Source organism: Chroicocephalus ridibundus, chromosome 1 (assembly GCF_963924245.1).
Source record: "Chroicocephalus ridibundus chromosome 1, bChrRid1.1, whole genome shotgun sequence".
Classification (NCBI taxonomy): domain Eukaryota; kingdom Metazoa; phylum Chordata; class Aves; order Charadriiformes; family Laridae; genus Chroicocephalus; species Chroicocephalus ridibundus.
The window spans coordinates 128,305,644-128,326,614 of record NC_086284.1 but is presented as its reverse complement, the minus strand read 5'-3'; the positions used below and the strand labels follow the sequence as shown (position 1 = coordinate 128,326,614).

General features: G+C 45.7%; 1 protein-coding gene across 1 annotated transcript in view; it reads right to left on the bottom strand.

Moving 5' to 3' along the window:
• The window catches only part of GAP43 (growth associated protein 43), a 62,256-nt gene that overhangs the window by 17,470 nt on the left and 23,815 nt on the right, over positions 1-20,971 (bottom strand). The window contains exon 2 of the mRNA XM_063351405.1: positions 11,953-12,574. Coding sequence (XP_063207475.1) covers positions 11,953-12,574 — 622 coding nt within the window. The remainder of the gene's footprint in view (positions 1-11,952; positions 12,575-20,971) is intronic.

The following is a 20,971-nucleotide window of genomic DNA, read 5'->3' as shown; positions in this document are numbered from 1 at the left end:
CCCCCAAACCCCCTGTCTCGGACTGCTTAATCACAGCCTTCCAGGGATGGAAAGATCAGGAGTCACAGCACCCATCCTGCAAAACTGGACACTTTCCTCAGCTCATATTGCAAAGGCCAGATCCTCCTCCGTCTGTTGCCTCATTCTTTGGGTGCCCATGAGAAAGCCTAAGGGTTGGGAGGTGAAAAGCCACAGCTTGACTTCAGGCGGGAGGTCGGACTGCATAGTAGCCTCTTCCACCCCAAGAAATCTCTGTGACTAGAGGTGTGATGATGCTTGCCCAGTAAGTGCTCAGCCCTAGGGGAAAGGAGGGCTTTGGGGCAGCCCTGTGCCTGGCGCTGGCCATTTTCAGAGAGCTGAGCTGCACAGTGGGAAGGGAGGGAGGGAGGGAGGGAGGGAAGGAAGGAAGGAAGGAAGGAAGGAAGGAAGGAAGGAAGGAAGGAAGGAAGGAAGGAAGGAAGGAAGGAAGGAAGGAAGGAAGGAAGGAAGGAAGGAAGGAAGGAAGGAAGGAAGGAAGGAAGGAAGGAAGGAGCTGCCTGGAAAACACTTTACAAGTGCTCTTGCTGCCAGCAGCAGTTTTCCCTGTGAAGGTGGCAGCAGCTAGCATCAGTAATTTTGATTTTAATTCAAATGTGGGATTTTTAATTTTTTTTTTTTATTTTTTAAAATCCAACCTTCTCCCAGTTTGGGAAGGACTTTCCAGCCTCTGAACTTTCTGAGCACTGTGCCAAGCGAACCAGTGCAGCTGTCCCACAGTAGCCATCTCATTTTAATTGAGTTTTCACAATAACAGTTCAATCAGGTGGGTAAAGAATTTGCCCTTGACATGAGGGCAACCAGTGGGGCAGCTGCAAACACTGGAGAGACCTTGTAGGGGCACAGCGAGGCAGTCCCATGCCCCGTGCACAGCCGGCCATGCCATGGCAGCATGAGGCCAGGTTGCATCACCTCACACCCTGGAGCTGCAGGTTTGTTCGGGTTGTCAATGGCAAAGTCAAAGCTCTTCAGTACTGTCCACTATGGTGGAAAAAAGGAGCCTATGGGGTGCTAAGACAGCCCTTTGCTGAGCTAGCCTACAATGACAAGGCTTCTCTCTCTCATCAAAGGACACTTGAGCATTGCTGTGGCTGTCCCATTGCTAACACTGCCAGCCCAAGGTGGCCCTGCCTCGGCTGTGGGGCCAAGCAGTAGCTGCTCCTCCACTATCTCATGCATAGCCAAAGTCTGCTACAGACTCCGGCTCTGCACAGGTACGCAGTGATTGTGAGTCACCACAGCTCCCACTTGCAGAGTTTCTAAGTTTTTGACCAAGGTGGAGCAGCCCATACTTTCAGTTTGGGCACCATCATTTTGACAATGGCTGTCACAGAAGAGAGCCTTATCTGAGGTATGAACCCCCTGGGTCTGAGTTGCTCTGAAATTGCTCTGAAATTGCACTGAGGCATAGGAAGTGGCACCCCACCGTTTTGTGCTCATGTTGTCTCCCCTGGTCCTCTGGCTGATTTTATTCACTGTAAAGGTCCTTGGCTCAGGTCTTGCCTTCTGGTCGCAGAGCGATGTTGTGAGATATCCACGTGAATGAACACGTCTCTCTTCCTCTCCTGCTGGAGCTGTTCCACTTCCATAAATCATTAAATATTCATTGGGACAGAGGAAAACATTGACTCTGTAGACCAGTGGTGAGGGCATTCATCTGGAATGGGGGAGACCAAACTCCACATCCCGGATCCAGCAAATAATAAATAATTTATACAAAGTGGAACAGCTCCAGCAGGAGGGATCAGAGGAAACTTCATCCAGCAGCCCGATGGCTTGCTTGCAAAGCTCAGTGGACTTCAGCTTCCTAGGGTAAGGCATGGGCCCATCTTCCCTTCCCTTCAGGGAGTACATGACCCTCACCTGCTAGCTACTCTAAAAGCAGGCAAAGGTTTCTCTTGCCACTTTAATCTACAAATCCCATCATTCCTGGTACTGATATATACTATGTTTGGTTTTGACAAATTAAAGGGCTTTTTAATGAAAAAAATGTTTCACAGAAAAATTCCAGCCTGGCACAGGACTCAGAAGCCCTGCGTGGAGGTGGTTTGAACTGCAACTAGGCTTGACTCCTCTGTTTGGTAGAAACACGTGTATGTGTTTTGCTAGAAACGAGGACAAGAAGTACTTGCATGCTACATCAGTTAGGAACCGCTGGAATTTTCTCCTTGCTCTCTGATGTAAAAATCAGTGACTCCATCCATCTTTCTCACAGTCATTTGGCTTCAGCCATGAAGAAGGTTTCTAGCTTGAGGCACACAGAAACGTTTTCTTTCTCATTTTGCGTCTCTTTATTGAGTGCAGTGAACAGTCATGGGTTAGTATCTCTTGAGACCGAAGTCTGTTGTTCATCCAGAGAAGCTGAATGCTCAGTAGCAGTGCCGTGCATTTCCCCCTGCATTCCTGATGGGCCTCGGGTGTGTTTGGGAGAGGCTGTGTCATGGACAAATGGTCAAGTTCAGTCCTTGTGCCTGGCACCGTGTTTGACCATGCTGATAAGTCCCCCAACAAAGGCTTAGCAGTAGTGCTGGGACAGGTGTGAGCAAAGAGTATGTTAATCCCCAAAGACAAGCTTAAAGGTACGTGCCAAAACTGTTTACACTGCCGAAGAATCTCTCAAACAGCAACCAGTCCTGCAGCACCCTGAACGTCTATGCTGAACACTAGGAGCTGCACCATGGGAAGGGTGCAGGAGTGAGAAGGTGTGGTACCGGGTTAGGAGATCTAGGTGACAGTCATGCCTCCTCACTGTCTGGCAATAAAGTCACTTCCTTTTGCGGTGCTTTCATCATCTGGATCCCTGGTGTACCAGTTGAATAACAGACTGCAAATGCAGACAAAGGCCAGACAGAATTGCTGCTTGTATAAATTGCAGCAGCTCTACTGAAGATAACCTCACAGCAGCCCTCTGATCAGACCCTGTGAATGTAGGGGATTTCCACCCTTTCTGACCACAAGGGAAAGCAGAAGACCAATATTACAATATTGCACTGAGTGCCTCCCAGGGGAAGAAACATACAGACCATTTGTGAGTAGATCTAAGATTAAGACCACAGACTCCTTCAACTTCAACATCTTTTTGAAGTGCAGCAGGGCAGGCTCCAGCCCAGGGCTCAGTCTCCTGTGGCATATCCCTTGTTCCAGCACTGATGACTGAAGATTACTCTGAATTGCTTACGACACTGATGCTGAAATCACAGGTGAAATCCTAGCCTTACATAAGTTAGTGAGGCTTAGATTTCAGCCCCGTAGTTGCAGCTACAGCTGGTGAGTGTCGCCTCCAAACAGACCGTAAAAGATGGGAGGAAGGAAGGAGGTAGAAGGGGAGCTTGGAAGAGAAATTTTGGGATAGGTAACACAGGGTGTTTATGCTGGAATACATACTCTTTCATTTCTAAGCAGTGAGGGGATGGAGTCCTATACTCATCTAAAAACTAGGCAGTTATGGACTTAGTCCACATGAGCTTGCATTCACACCTCCCTCTAAGAGGTTTGTGTCATTTCCAAATCAATGGGTGCCCAAAGCCTTTAAGAACAGCAAAGGGGTTTTTAAAAGTACTTTCCACCACCCCAACTTTAAACTAGTTTTACTTTATTATGTCTTCAACCTCTTCAAATGGTTACCCAGTAAGGTCTTTGAAACATTTTTCACAGCTGCTAAGATGGTTCTGCCAAAGTCAGCAGCACTGGGGAATGCTCCTGTAGATTGGTCACAGCTCTCGCTCCTGCCCTCCCATCCCTTTCCCTGTACATGCAGTGCATTGTCAGCTATGGTTCTGCAGCACTGCACCACTTTAGCACTGGGATTTGGATGCTCTTCCAAATGTCAGAGAGATTTTCTTCTTCACTAAGCACTGTAGGTTACAGGTAATGTCCGGTTATCATTACTATAATTCCCAATTACTGTGTTTTGATGAAGGAAGATGGAGAGGTTGAATAGTGTCTTCCACCTTCTGCTTTCTTTCATAATGAAAAGAGGACTCGTTTGCTATTGCCTCAAGGTACAGCTGGAATGTGCGTGGTCCTTTGAACAGTGGATAATTGGGACCTTATGACCTTTACCTAAGACTTATTTACATGAAGCCTTGAGTCTCACTTTTCCTGTCGTTAGGAGAAGAGCATTTTCCTTTACATCTCTGGGCCCTGTCCAGGTTTCTATACTTCTTTTCCTGACTACTCTGCAGCCCTGCAAAGGGCAGGTGTCCAACATGGGCTCCTGGCTGCCAGGACCTCAGCCAAGGTTTTCAGCTCTGTTTCAGTGTCCCATGCTGACAGTGATGTAGCTAAGGACACAGAAAGAAAAAAGAAGCATTTCCACAGATCACATACACGTTTTGTGATGATAAAGCCAAGGCTTTTTATATGGTACAGGCCATTAGAGCTACAGGATATGCAAAAGGACTCTTTAGCAGGGAATACAGAACTAGGAAGAAAGTCACAGTTCTAGTAACCTGCAAAACCAGACCAGACTCCCCTTCAGAGAACAGCTAAGCACGCAATAGTAGCACTCTCCATCATTCAGTTTTCCCCCATATATTATCACTAAGTGTGTCCCCTATATTTTGCCTGAAAGACACTCAACACCACCAGAAAGAAAAGCTAGGGAATGAGGAAACCCTCCTTTAAGTTAAGCTTGCAGTGTGAATGTAGCCTAGAGAAATATATTGTGGCTAGAGACTGGAGCTTGCGTAAGTTGGCCTTTCACAGGTCTATTGGAGGTCCAGAACTGGACGTGAAACCTATCCCATGGAGCTGAAGGCAGTGGCTTAACTTGTAAGCCTCCTGTCACTGCCCACATTTTCTTTAGTTCTCTTGGCCACTGTCCAATCTCACAGACCATCATATGGCTGAATAAAATATTTGTGCAGTGCCTTTACAAAGAGAACTCCCAAGTCCACAACAGACCTGGATGTCATTGCAGTCATCAGTGCTCACTGGTCAGCTGTCTTCAAAAAGCAAAGATGTTGGTGTGCATAGGGACTGGGATGAGGAGCAAAACAGAAGAAATATTGGAAATACGTGTATTTCTGGATTTTTCTGGAAATACGTGTACAAGTACAGCCTTTTCTGAACTAATGTGTACAGTGTGTACACCCCATCTCATAAAGGACATTTGCAGGTTTAAAGGGAGTGCAGAGAAAAGAAACAAAGATGCTAAAAATCATGGGGATCATTTCATATAAAAAGCAATTGAAAGCATTGCCTGTGTTTTCTTCAGGAAAGGGATGAACAGCAAGGGCTATGGTACTATGCCTTCTGTGCATATGTGCACACTATATGATGCTATATACAATATCAATGACATAATGTAGGGCTATCAGAAGCTTTTGCTTTTCTGTGGCATAACACAAGTACAGGAAGATATTTAAGGCAATGGTAGCCAATTCATTGCTGAACTTCCCAGCCATTGTACAGTTGGTTGGAGTTGGGGAAGCTGTTAGCACTTAGCCAATTGGATATTGTGCATTTATATATATGCCATATAAAGCCACAGTTAAAATTAGTATCAAAAGAGATAATACATCATGCTTTAACTGTTAAGCCAAATCCTAGGCAGCAGAGGACAGGAATGAGTCCTAGCAATAGAGAGGTTGTTTACCTCAAATCTGCCCACAGCAGTATTTGGTGCTAGCCACTGTGAGAAGTACAATAAATGGATGTTAGGTCTGGCCTGGCTTGGCAATTTTTGTGTTCCTCTACCAGTTATTTGCATGGACCCTTGGGAGTACAAATTCACCTTGTCAGAGTCCATGGAGCTGCCACAGAGATTGGAAGTGATCACTGCACTGCCACTGATAATCCAGTATTAATGCACCTATTACAGCAGCTCTCAAGGAATGTCTAACTAATCTGATTGTGCTGACCTGCTGAACTTACCCAATCCCTTTCCTCTGCAAATGGCAGTCAGCTGTACCACAGAGGCAGTACTGCTACCTTTAAAGTACTGCTCCTTGGAGCTGTAAATCCCAGCTGATACTCTGCAAGCTCATATCTATCTGAAAAGTTCAGCCTACTTGATCCTAGTGTAAAGAGATGACACTGGTGGTGGTGCAGAGCACTGTTGGCAGCTACAGCGAACAGCTGCCACTTACATTTCATTGTCCATCTGTCTATTCTGTCCACTTGTCTGCTATTTGAGCCCTTCTCAGCAGAAAATTCGGTTATCATTTATGGCAGAAAGCCTTCCTCCCATGTGGAGATTTCAGGCATTTTCTGAAGATGATCTGAGTGCACTTGTAGTGGGTCACTGTGGAAAATATTGTAATGAGGACACAGTGATTTTGAGCAAAATCTAGATGGAGTTTAACCATCAGCCTTGGCTGTAGAGAGCCATGTGTTAGCGTGAGCAACCACTATACAACATGAGCGCATGCCATGCCATTAGTATGCACTGCCTTAAACAATACCACCTGTATTGTACGGCTTGTAAGAGCTCCTTCCTATGGAGATGTGTAAGAGCATAACACTCTCAGCAAACCTTGGTATCCCATCCAGAAAGTTCAGTATTGTACAGGTTCAAGACCGATAGCTTTGTTCAGCTGGAAGAATATCATAAAGATGTGAAGAAGAATGAAGCTGTCCAACCTCCCCATGAGCAGGAATTCTGTGCAGCATGCCATAGAATCATAGAATCATTTAGGTTGGAAAAGACCCTTGGGATCATCGAGTCCAACCATCAACTCCACTCTACAAAGTTCTCCCTTACACCATATCCCTTAACACCACATCTAAACGACTCTTAAACACATTCAGGGATGGTGACTCCACCACCTCCCTGGGCAGCCTATTCCAGTGTCTGACCACTCATTCTGTGAAGAATTTTTTCCTAATGTCCAGCCTAAACCTACCCTGTTGCAGCTTGAAGCCATTCCCTCTTGATCAACAAGGAGGGGCTCAGCCAATACTGCAACAGCTGTGGTTCCCAACATCATAAGGGATGAAAGACTCCTATAGTTTCCATCATTCACAAAATAAACCAGTTAACCAGCCTTTCTTACTGAGGTCCCAAAAGAACTGGTACCTCCTTGGTGCAAAAGGGTGCAAAAAAGGCCTCTCCTCAAGAGGCCTTTTCCAGTGTCAGCCCACACCTTGTCATCAGTAAATATGCTTAGTGCCACCTAAGATTTCACTAAAGGAGGTCAGGTCCTACTTCACCACTAGCCCACTAGTGCAGTTCCCACCTATATGGGGCAAGCTGCATCTCATTAGAAAACAGCAGACCTGAGACACACATGGGACCAGAGACAGTATTTCACTGCAACAGAGGAGGAAATCCTGCACTTGTAGCATGCAGTGTGTAGGTTTCCTGTTCTCTGGAAAATTGTGATAATCCACTTTCTTCACCCCGCCCCTCACATGGCTATTTGCTCCAATGCAAAGCAGGCCATGAAATACATATGCAATGCTTATACCCGTGTAGATACAATGCAAAGACTAAACATTTCAGAGCAACTGAGGACTAGGTACATACTTTGACACCTTTCAGCATGTTGCAGGTAACCTAAATTGCATTTATATTCTTACTTTGTTGCTGGAGTAGTACTACAGACAAGAAAACGCTGGCACGCTTGCTTAGAGTTGTTCCCTCTGGGGCAGTCAAGGGAAGACTACTGTATTTGCATTGTTTTCCTCGGCTGCCAGGTGTAGCAGCAGAGATAAGCTCCCGTGAAACAGGAACGGCAGTGAGGGTGTTCTGCCTCATGCCAGCTACCCATTGGCCAAGACAAAATTCCAGGTATACAACTGCAATCCTCTTGCGTAGCGCAGGCCGTACCTTCTAGCTGGCACATGACCATAGACAGTCTCCCTTTCCAAATCTTGATATAGCCAGTGCTCCCTAGGTGAAGCAAGTATTGTCCTTCCATCAATATGCTGACTGAACTGAAAACAAAGAACTGATTCAACTTTAAACCATGAAAAAGGATCCGCAGGGACTTGCTCCCCCTGAGGAAGTGAAGAGAAGACGGTGCCTCCCAGTGCTCCTTGCTTGCAGGATACAGGGCCCTGGGGGAACTGCTGGCCCGCTTACATGCAAAGCAATTGTCATCCGGCTGATTTTTCATTTCAGCTGTGAAACTGCTCCATTGTAAAGCTATTTCATCAAGCGGGAGAAAGCATTCTTCATTTCCCAACAAAAGAAGATCCATTTGTTTCCTTAGGCACAATTTACTCTTTCACATTTCTGGGCTTTGTTGTATTCTTACATGACAATCTGAGAGTGCTTTTGATGTGAGAGCTAGCCAAATGTGGAGGTGAGACTTGAAAACCTGGGAAAGTACAAAGAGAATCTAACATTGTGTGACATTCACCTCCTCCCCTCTCCTCCCCATAAGGCACACAGTAGCCTATCTTCTTCTATAGTCTGCTGTGCTGGATGCTGATCTCACTTCAAAGCTGCGCTAACGTAGACTCTTTCCAGTAACTTTGATGGCAGCTCTCCGGATTTAAGCCAACGAAACCTAGATTAGAATAAGTCTCACCTCCTCATCCATATGTAATGTATGAATTCCCTCCTACCATTTTGAATTTTGTCCTGTTGAGTAGGTTGTCATCGAAGGGAGCCTCTCTAAGCATAATATCAACACCAAAGAGGCAAAAGTTGGATCATAACAAGAAAGCCTATAAACATAAGTCTTGGCAAGAATGCTCAGATAAGAGAACACTTTCTTGGCATGCAAGTCACCCACCAAAAGACGTGAAGAGAACCAAGAGGTTTACTTTCTTACATCAATTCCTCATTGCCACTGAACAAAGCCCACTGGCTCATTTCATGCCTTACCCAGGTTGGAATTAATCTACTTTTTCCATATACTTTTTGATACCTTGAGGATCGCTTAGAAACTGCCCTACTGTACAACTGTGAATGTCTGGGGTTCCAGATCAAATGCTACTGGATACAGGACAGTTGTTTGAAGCCGTTTCCTAAGCCATTACCAACAGACAGGTAAAAGATGTGGAACTGAATAGCAAGGAGAGCTGAGGGCTGTCAGGGGAATTAGCGACTACTATGAAGAATCACCCAGCCTCTCTCCCATTCCAGAAACATTAAATATTAAGCATTAAAAATTGTGCACTTCTCTTTATCTGGTCAGTTACTCCTTTCCCCTCTTCCTGCCTTTTTTGTCCTGCCCTTAGATGAAGGCAAAAATCTCTTCTGCGTATAAATGAAATTGTCCTCGCATTTTGCTTGTGTTTGCACCAGGCAAGATATCCACAGATAACACGATACAGCCATTGTAGTAAAATTCAAGGCAGATGAACATCACCACACAAAAGTAGCACGGTTGTCACGCCTCATGGTAGTAGCAGCCAAGCATGCCATGGCAACCAGCCAACCGATGACACTGGCTAGGAGCCAATTTGATTTATTTTTGGCAGCCTGACACTGCATACTACTGTGCCAGTCTTCGATCACAAAAACGATATGAGATGACCTTTGAAAGCCAAGGGGATGACTTCTGGGAGAAGGGGACTGATGAAGCTGAAAGAGGATCTGTCCCCAGGCTGGAGGAGTACTGGAGTGGCAGATGTTTGGTAGCCCTCCCTCTTTCATGAATGACCAAACCATCACAGCCGTGCCAGCAACCACCAGTGCTGTGTTTGCTGGGGGATGACTGGGAAGAAGGTCAAGACGTGGCAAATGTCTTTAAGTCTATGGAAAGAGTAAGCACCAAGAGACAAACAGAGACGTTTAAAAAGATGAGAGGGAGTAATAGGATGAAGATAGGAAAAAGAAAACACAGCCTTTCTGTCAGGAAATATTTCCTGTCTGTAGGAACTTTTATACTGTGATGACGCTCTTTTGTGGAATATTCTTTAATAAGAAAGCAGCTTCTTACTGTTCTGGACGTCGTGCTATAGAGTGTATTGCAGAATACAACCCAGCATCCTCAGAGAGATGGAAAAGAAGGCCTATTTAATCTTTTTTGCATTTCTTTCTTGGATGGCTCTGGGGGCACTTACCCAGCTGTTCAAGTTTGTGACTGGAAGGCTGATATCATACTGGAATAGGCATTGAGAAAAAAAAAATCTATATTCATTAACATTTTAAAAAGACTATCGGTTTGACTGGGGCCACACATCTTCCATGTTTGCTTTCTGCAAACATTGGTAAGCTTAAGTATTACTGCATGCATATTGAATAAGTATAAATAGATGCACATACTGGCCTTGAACACTCAAACAATTACTGAAAACTCATTTTTAAATACATATTTGATTGTAAATTTTCCAACTTACTCTGTTGGTTAGATATTCACATAAGTAACAGTATCATGTGCAAATGCATATTAAACCATGCATTTAAATGGCCACTTCAAATGATGTGGCCATGAATGGTTGGCAATTTCAAATGATGTTAAAGCCAACAAGAGCATGGGGAAGATAACTGCAAATAATTTTGAATACTGCATAGAAATAAACCATGCTTTTTGATTCTGGTGACTCAAAACAGGTAAAATTAAGTAAATTAAATAACCTGCTACTATGAATTTCCTACCTCTATCCATTACAGCAGATTTATCTGACTAAAAATAGAATGTTAATTCAAAGCAGAATCAGTACTCTTGTTTAGGAAAAAGGCATCCCAAGTCTTAAATAAGAGTTAATTAGCACTCGTTATCCTATGTCCAGAGGACCACAAAACACCAGTTCACTCTGTCCTATTTTGGCCACTGATGCTTATACCTTTGCCCAAGCATAAAAACAATGCAAGTACAGCATGCAACATACCAAATTAGATTTCAAAAATCACATGACATTTATTTTGCCACTCAACTCATCACACAAAGTAAGAACAAAGGGCTGGAGACCTGAACAACAAAACCCCGACTTGGATGATGCAATTTCAAGGCTTATCTCTAGAAACGTTTAAATGAAAGGAGGTAGAAGCAGCAACCCTTTGTTGTTGTGTACATTCTGTTTACACTCATGCTCTTGAAGGCCGCTCCCCTTGTCCATACCTTAAATCATAAATGTTCTGCATGAGCTCCTCTCTCAGTACTTATCTGCATTTTGGATATCTGTTCTTTCCTATCTGTACACTTTGTTGAGCAGAAAGAGAGTCGCCTGAAGCTCTGAGTTAGCTATGAAGCTTGGAAGTTCATTGTTTGCATTCAACCCTCTCTTCTGTCCTCACTGAGCTGTCAGGGGCTTTAATCTTCCCTTTCCCTACCTGATCCTCTTACCATGTGGGTCTGACCCAGCTGAGAGGTCTAAAAGCTTCATGCAAGTATGGCTGTCATGGGCTACTCCAAGTACAGACGCTAGAAGTATTGGTGTGAATGAAACTGTAAGCAATGCTGACAACAAGATGTTCCTGACCAGGATGTGTTTGTACCAGGAATCTCATCCATTTACAAGCAGACGGAAAAAAGACCCTTTTGGCTCCTTCTTGACCATCCCACCAGAAAGGCTAAATGGTCTCCTGCAGTATGAGAGTGCTTTTGCCTTGTGAGATTTTCACCTCAAACTGGCAGCCTTCGGTGTGCTGGTATCAGCTCAGGCTGTTTTGCTGCCCCGCTGAAGCTGCCTATGCTAGTGTGACCAGGAAGGTTCATCTCATCCTTTAGCACATGCAGAGCTTGGGGAGTTCTCCCAGGCTCCTTTAAGCCTCCTAGCTGGCTGACACTCTCCCACCACCATGGCAAAAAGGGCTGGATGGCACCTCCACTTGAAGGAACAGGAGCATCAAGAGGAGGTGCAGTATTTCCAAAAGCTGCTGGGAAGCAGGGAAGAGGCTGTTAAGCAAGAACATGCAACTCCCCCCACCCTAAAACCCAGAAAGGGGATTCCCTTGTTAACCCTCAGTCTGACCCCGCACCTGCCCTTGCTGGCCAAGCTCAGATGCATCCCCAAGAGACCGAGGGAGGTACCCATTTCTGAAGAGGCCTGTTCCCTTGCGAGGCATTCACTCACCTGTCTTCTCTTCGGTTTGGCTGCTCTCCACTGTCTCCATTTGGGGTTGCGCTGTTGCCTTGGCAGTAGCATCCTCTGCGGCAGGGGTGGTGGTGGCAGTGGTGTCAGCAGCAGGCACATCGGCTTGTTTAGGCTCCTCTTTGTCTTGGGCTTCGTCAGCCTTCAAGGACGGCGAGTTATCAGTGGAAGCTTTAGTGGCACTTTCCGTTTCAGCGGCAGCAGCGGACTTTTCCTCCGAGGAGGCAGCAGGAGTGGCAGCCTGTGGGGCTGGCTGCTCTGAGCCCGTGTCGGTGGCTCCATCTCCTTTTTTCTCCTCTGCTGGTGCGCTGCTGTCTTTGCTGCCCTCCTCCAGCTGGGCACTGTCAGCGGCGGCCGCTTCTGTGGCAGTGGGAGCCTCGCTCTCTTTGTTCTCAGCCGCTCCACCAGCAGGGCCTTCCTCCTTCTTGTCAGCGGCATCAGTCTCAGATGCCGGGGCATCTCCCTTCTTCTCCCCCTTGAGCTTTTTCCTTGTTATGTGTCCACGGAAGCTGGCCTGGATTTTGGTGGCTGCCTTATGAGCTTTATCTTCTGGTTTGATGCCATCTTGCTCAATCTTTTGGTCCCCGTCCTCATTTTTTTCAACCTTTAAAGAAGAACAAGGGAGAGAGCAGAGAAGAAAACAGGGAGATAAGTTAAGATTTCTACAAGTGCAGCCCAGGATCGTGTTTCATTGGGAATGTCCCACCTTCCCCTCCTGCTAACCAGTAACAAGTTTCAAAGCAGCCTTTCCATTTGGTATGAATTTGAAGCCAGGTGGCTCTAATTTCATCCTAGGGCTGGACAGACACAGAAGGTTTGTAAAAGGAATTTAAAGCACCTCATCATCTCTGTCAGCAATGCTGAAAGCACCTTGGCTGTGTGGAAAGGCTTCCACCAGCTGGGTTGTCTCTATTCCCATGATTTATTTTCCCATCCATTTTGAAATATACCAATTTTTTTCCCTACTCATTTTCAAAACACTCTCCCGAGAGGGTTTTTCACAGTCTTTGCAAATCCACCTGTGCCTTTAAGTCTTTTTTTCTTTATAATGACACATTGTTTCACAGGTGTGTGACTCTAATGACACCAAGTGTTTTGCCCTTTATATCTTTTTGGCTCAGGATTGCCAACAGAGAATAGAATCGCTGCCTGCCCCACCACAGATGCATGCTGTCAGACATACACAGATATTCACAGGATATACTCCTCACAAACGCCCTGCCTGCAAGCACTCCAGGCACTTTGCCTCTGCTCCCCACTCATGGTTTCGATGAAGGAATAATAGGCAGATAGATATCAGCCTTTCCAATTTCAGCAGACTATTATTATTTCTCTGACTATTGGGAGGAATTCAGCCTTTCGAGAAAGAATTGGCATTCCCCATGTTTTTTAGACTTAAGCCATGCATTAAAGTCATAAATGGGACCAAAATAGAGCCTGTGCCTTATGCTGGTCTGCTGCAGACAGATAATGCTCAGCTTGTAAAACCCCACCGAATCTACAGGACATACAATGCTTCACCCCAATAATTTAGCACCTCTTGGGCACGTGGCAGCTCAGCTGCATATTGATAAAAGGACACTGTTCTATTAATATTCCCACTGGGAAGCATTCAAAAGAGCTACTCGGAAGCAGAGCCACTGGCCTCTTTGCTGTCTGCACCTGGTTTCCATCACTGGCTAAGGTCACAAAAGAAAGAAAACGAGCTGGCTGAGAAAGATAGCACACATTTATTCCTGGGTGGGAAGAGGAAACCACTCCTTAGGCCATTGCAACTGAGAGGTGCCAACTGGGGAAAGGCCCAGGAGCAGAGAGAGTGTACAGCCTATAAATACATTCAAAAAGCGCGGGGCAGGATAAGGGAGAAGAAGCCAGTGCAGCATGCACACATGGCATTGGAAACATCATACCTGTGAAGAGGGGGAGAGAGGACTGGCCACACTGGCAGTGATCACTGGGAAACAGACTGGAAGTGACCATTTCCACGGAGTGAGACAGGGTCAGGCACACACGTGTGAGCGAAGCTGTGCCACTGAACCAAACGCTTGGCCACCAGCATGCCAGAGGTGGTACCCACTGTCTCTCCCTGGGTCCCCAGTGAGTGCAGGATCCCACACCCTAGCACTGGTGCCCACCTAGGATCATTCCCTGGGTAAACAGGGGTGAGCTTGAGTGGGTATGGTGGCCAAGGAATGAGAAGCCCCAAATCATCAAGGAAAAGAACCTCTCCACGTAGCTGTGCAGGGGTGAGGATGGGCCTGTATACAGCAGGAAATAAGTCTGGGAGAGAAACTAGGCACCAGGATGCTTATGTAGGGGGTGAGTGAAAAAGCCTGCGAATGAATATGCAATTGATATTAATACACAGAATTCAGCACAAGGAGTTTTCGTGCTCCTGACCGCGCCCAGGGACAATTCGGTTGTTGTCCCTATCACAGGGGCACAGCTGAGCACTTAGGCTACACCGCCCCAAGTGCATTAAGTGACGTGGTACGGAAAGTGGGCTTTCATGTTCGTCTCAGCTTGTCAGAGAGCAGGTGATGGTTATGTGTAAAGACGATGCAGACGTTAGCATGCTGTAACCATTCATATATGTCTTTTGCTTGCATAGCTAACTCTGCACTGTGTTATTCAGCATCTGGGGAAAGCTTTCCAGCCTATTTCAGCACAAGGGTATGGAAACAAATCGGAAGTACCTTTAAACCAGCTTGTACACAGAACAGCTGGGATCCAGCCAGGGTAGTGCAGAGCTCTGCACAGGCTCATCCATCCTGCTCCTTAGGCAAGTTTTGCAGGTTGCAGTAAGTCCTGTGTTGCTGTGGCAACATAACTACTAATACCTGGACGAGCTGGTTTAAGGAGAGCTTGAGTATACTTGCATTACACTGTAGCCACAGCAACATGAAGACAGACTAGGTACTTCTTTATAGCACTGTGTAACACTTAGATGCCCTAGCTTTGACTCTCTCTCCCTAAGGACTGTGGCCAATTTCAAACAGCAGCAGGCTTGGAAGACTGGAAAGACAATTTAGACATAACTATGAGACCCTAAAGGTCCAGTCCCATATGCCTGACTCCTGCAAAACCATTAGTGAATGTAACAAAATTGTTAATCCCTGGACGAAGATGAAAACCATTGACTGAAGGGAGATCTCTCTTGCCACTGTCCCTGCTGCTCTCACATCCCACGTACCTCCGGCACCAACCAGGACAGCTATTATGAAGTGTGGCCTGCTGCATGCATGCCTCTGATTCTAGAGGAATTAACCTGTTACCTGGGCTATGCAGCCCTTATCTCCTTCCCACTGCTAGCAGGGGGCCAGGGCACAGTGAGCCGCAGGGTTGGCTCACCTGCTGTTCTGACAAATGAACTCGCAGAGAGCTGTGACTGTCAGCCAGCCCTTTACCTGGCAGGGAATGGGAGAGGACTTTTCCTCTCCAGGGAGGTCAGACTGAAACCTCTCACCTGCACCTACCGCATTACAGAGCTAAAAGGCTCCTTTGCCAGTCCGATGACATCACTGTCCTCTTATCCCAGTTGGGATGACATCAGTTTGAGTCCTTGCCAGATAGCAAGGTTTGCAACTGCAAAATGTATTTCCAACAGGGTGCTTTCAGCATAATTTCAGATATAAAAGATAAGAAACATGAGACTGGGGCAGAGGTGGAGTTTAAGGTCATGGATGAAAGAAATGTACTAATAGTTTGTCTGTGCCAACTGTGGCCCTCAGGAATCCCATTTCTATTCAGTCCTTCCCCAGTGAAACATCCCAGGCATTTGAAATGACTTATTTTCAGGCTACTGGCCTGCAGTTACTTTAGGGGTAGGACACAGTATCTATCTGGTATGTGCGTTATGTTGTATAACAATGGGTTGTGTGAGAAACAGATTGTTTGAAACTTCTGTTCACACAAAAAAAACCCAAGAGCTCTTCATCTGTGGATTACGCACACAGCAGATAAACCTTAATTAAGGAAGCTGCTCAAAAATAACCTGTATGCAGTGAAGCTCCTGGAAAGCAATTTATCTTCCTTGGAAAGCTAAAAGGGTGAATCAGCCCTGCCAGGATGTATTCAAAAGCATCTCAGTGGAAAACAAGAAATCTATCTGTTTTATCTATCTGCCATGCGTGTATGACATCTTGGTTATAGTATTGTGAATTCTGGAATAAAGTGACTATTATTACTAGTGTTTGTACAGAATCTAGAGCTACCAACCAGGAATCAGGTCTGGTAAGGATAGGTTTCATATATTAGTATTCCATCACACCCCCACTTTATTTACACATTTATGTGTAAAGTAAACTCGTACTAGTACTTAATATTGACATACTCATGATATTGTAAGTGTGCATGCAATGTATTGTCATTTCACACAGAGCAAATGGCCTCTGTTTCATTTAGTGTGAGACAAATTATAGATCCTTCAATAGCAGAAAGACTTCAAATCACTGAGGTGGAGAGATACTCAGCTATATGGATGTATAAAAGGACATACATAGTCAAACATGTCCAATTTTTTATTTGGACCATCCCCAGATGTGCACTGAAGCCAGTGTGCAAAGCTTTGCCTTAATGAAACGCACTGTTAAGCTTTTATGTCTCTACCTACACACCACACAACATCCAAGCCTAGAGGGATGATCCTCTCACCATCTCCATCTGCTTGTCTGCCACACCTCCAGGTTTCTAGGACATCCCTTCCCAGGCAGACTGTTCCTGTGAGACTTTCCTTGCTGTCACATAGCTGAGAGAGTAGAGATGAGAAAGGAACATTTAAGACACAGGTAGGGCAGGGGTTAGTTCCTAGGCACCAGGACTGTGGAAATTGCATGAAGCCACAACCCCAAGATTTCTGATCTCTGGCCTGCTTTCCACTTTCCATCTCCAAACCTACAGCTTAGAGGGGGATCAAAATACGGCAAAGAATGAAGAAAGTGTTACTATAACTTCCAGGCCTTTCTAAATGTCCCACATGCTGGTACAGCAGGGCAGGTGAAATGGACAAACTAGATGTTTTCCAGATGTTCCGTGTGCTTGCAGCCACATATACGCAAAGAGCAAGAAAGGAGGGGACTGAGTGCTTTGTTCCTCGCTTGCTGTTTGTCCACTTCTCTCTTGTGGTGCACCTCATTGCCTGGCCTTGGAAAAATAACCACATAGTTTTGTATTTTGGATGCTGGGATGGAGAGATCAAGAAAGAACATACTGTTTCATTAAAAGGTCTTTCAATATTATAGAGTCTCCTTTGCTCTCTCTGTAGCTTTCCCTTTCCGGGTGTTTCTCTGCCCATCAATATATAGCATTTGTCAGTCTCCTTAACACTCATCCTAGGATCAAGCTGCTATACACTCAGTCATCACCCTGGTATCCCACTCCTTTCTGTCCTTAGATAGGAGATCCTCTCTAATGTGACACCAAATCCCAGAGCCTTTGATTTACATTGCTGTCTCCTGGTGTTCTGAAACCCATGTGCCAGCAGTCCAGATTTAGGATTTACACAGCTTTCACCAAGAGAAGGCATCAATACCGGCCAGAGCCTGGACATACATAGGACCAGTGACAGTTATCAGTACCTCACTTCACAACCCAAGGGAAATATGGTACCCGATTATTAAAGAAAAAGAAATAACCCATGTTCTTCATGCAAAGATATAGGGACCCCGAGTCATTCCTTTCTTATGACACCAGCACTAAGGTATGTGTGGAAATCTTTCCTTCATTTAGTTAGGTGAAGTAGTGCTGAACCAACTAATGGCCTGTGGTACTTGTGGGGTTAAGACGCATCTCAGTCCATGCTGTAATCTTGACTACAGCATAATGTATGTTCCTACTGATGTTATTCAAGGTCACTTGGGCCCAGACTCACAGGGAAACTTAGGCACCTGGCTCCCATTGATTTCACAGGATTGAGTCACCTCAATGCTTTTGTGGGCCTGGCTCTACATGACCTGATTTGTCTCAGAGACAGCATTTAAGGAGCAGAATGCATTAAAAAAAAAAGACCAGCTGTCTCCCCAGAAGGAGCGAAGCATGGACACATGAGAGAGAGAAAAGGCTTTCACACCTTGTGAAGTGAAGAAGCAATTTAGCACAGAGAACAGCTTTTTTTAACCCAGTTAAATGGTGTGAAGACACCTGGCTAGAGGATGACATCTCTCAGCACAACCTGTCTGCAAGGCGAGGAAACAAACAGAGTTCCTTTTTTCCCAGGACAACTATGGTGATGGTGGGTAAAACACCCTTGAGAAAGAAAAGGTTAATTCATCTCTCTGAAGGCTTACGCAGGATGGTTCCCCAGGGTATAACTAGCAGGGTTTCAGCTCTCCAGTTTCAAATCCTCCAACAATGGAATCTCCATCCTTTCCTCTACAAGATCCTCTCACATGTAGGAAACTTCCCCTCTATTTTATGGTGCCTGGAATGGAATAAGCTAATGATGGTCAGGCAGATCAATGGATGTTATTCACTTGTGCACAGTGACTGAGAAAAGAGGTAGAAAACAATCTAAGCTAGACCTATTTAGGTATTTTCAGTGTGCCTTCTCAAAAATACATTATACTCTCCTCACCTGTTTTGGGTTTGTCACCCTGTTTCTGTTAAGCTGGTGGCCAACCATGGTGTCATCTACCACCTTGAAGCTCCTATAGCTCCAGTGCTTAAAGGGAGAAAGGCACTCAGTACTGCCTATGCTGCTTTTGCAGGCTGGGTGAAAGAAAGAAGAGCCTTGCCCGTGAAGATGATGCAAAGTGGCTGATGTCCAGGACTCATGCTTTCTGGAGCAGAGTGGCTCATGGATGTCATTGGGGAAAAGCACTTGCCTTGTTTCTGATCTGGGCTCTGTGGAACACTTCGGTGGTTGTGGGGCATGGAATGCATTCATTCACTCATCTTTCAATTCAAAGCAACCGAAGTCTCAGAGACAGGACTGGGTTGCAGCTTGCCAAGGCAGTGCCTTTACAGTTAATGTCAAGGGCATGTGCACAGCCCTGGGGTAGAGCCCTAAGTGTGTGAGGGCACTTGAGGGCACAAGGTCTGTGTGGACTGTGTTGAAGGCCTTGCACGTTTGGCATGATCAACATCTATGCTCTTGCTTCAAGGTGGATCCTGGCACATACTGTGCTGTCAGTCCTGCCTAGTCTCCTTTTTGGAGGGAAATACTTGTGTTGCTCCAGAAGGACCCAGCCAGCAGGCATTCAAATCAAGGGACCGAAGCCTGGAAATGAAGCAGGAAGGTATCCAAGCTGACTGTGTAAATCCACTCCCAAAATAGACCACATTGAAGAAATCCATCAAAAGGACTAGGTGAAAATTTTCCCTTGAACTATGCTTTGATTAGGAAAGTCCATTCAAAGAATGGTTTCTGCTGTAGATGGGACAGAAACAAGCTTCGATGTCACTGGACTAAAGAGAAATCTCATCCAGGCTCAACTATGTAGTTTGTATGGTTCTGTTCGGGGCAGTTCAGGCAAAGATGTTTGCTGCTATGTGACTTATTTTAAAGTAACACCTTCAGACTCTGAATCCCATGGTGTGCTGACCATGAGCAGGTCATGAAACTCCGAATTATCCATCTTTCTCCTTCCCCGCCTTTTCTCTCTCCTCACTCTTTTTTTTTTCTTGCTTCATTAGTTTTGGACTCCACAAAAATTTTCAGGGAATTGTTATTAACTTCTAGTGGCTCAGAGTGCCTGGCCGCATGAGAGCTGGACACATCTGCTTCTGCTCTAGCTGCAGCCAAGGGCCAGAGGCTAATTTACAGCTCAGACTTGCTTCCCTGAGATCTGTTGCAGGCAGCTGCTGACCCTCCTCAGAGCCCAGGGTTATGCAAGGTCTCTAGAGCCATTTCCACAAGAAGCAGCAGCTTATGTCCTACAGCTTCTACCCCATTCCCTCCATGGTAACACAGGGCTGCACCCAGATCTGGTGATGGGACACATCCCTGTTTCTCCCCAGCCTGAGTAAACTGCAGGCAGGGATACTACAAGCCTTTCCACTGCTGGTCTCTGAGGTTACCTTGACCTTTCCTGGTTGCACCTAGAAATTGTGAGGAATTTCATGCAGGGGCCATCAGTCCATGGGCAACTAGACCTTGTCACTACCTCAGCACTCACTTGTGCTCCTTGCTGGTTTGCCCTGGGTTTTTGCAGTCAGCAGAATAACAATGAAAGGCTCAAGCCCCAGGTCCATCCAGTCTCCGAACCTTCTTTTTAACCTGCCTGTTAACCTTGAATCTCCTCTGGTACCTCCTTCTGACAATGACTGCCTACACCACTCAACTTTGTGATGATAGAGAGCTAAGCATCAAGTAGCTTCCTCCCTGCTTGACAGTAAGCTCAGGGCTGTATTTGTTCTATTATTATTATTATTATTATTATTATTATTATTATTATTATTATTATTATTATTTTAGTTTATGTCACTGGAAATGCGGGCAATTATCTTCTGAGAAAGCATTTGCAAGTTCATTAAAGTCAAACAAACATCCCCAGCAATTAGGGAAAGCAAGGCATGGACTAATTCCCAGTGGCTTGGGAAGCTGCTCAGAGGGTGGGCTCTGCTATTGCAACAGCGAGCTTCCCCCCCAGCAGAGTCCCAGGCTTTGCCACTGCAGGGGCGGGCAGGGAAGGGGAGGCGTGGGGCTAAAACCCAGGGTGGGTAGAAGGGGCACTTGCAAGGAGCTGGTCTGGTAAGGTGGAAGGCTAGGGGAGAGAAGACAGAGCTCAAGGCAGAGAAGGAAAGGAATGCGAGTAGAGGAGAGGGAAGAACAAAGGAACCAAATGGAGAGGAGAAGAGAAAAGGTGTAGAGAGAGGTAAAACCTGTTCAAAGCCAGGGTACTGAATGGAAGAGAGGCAAATAAATAAGAGGCTCAATGGCAGAGATGTGATACAGAGGAAGGGAGAGTGCAAGGGAAAGAGAGAAAATCACTGATCCACATCCGAAGGGCGTGACAGCGGGAAATACCAAGAAAAAACAGGCAGCTAAACAGCCGAGCAGGGT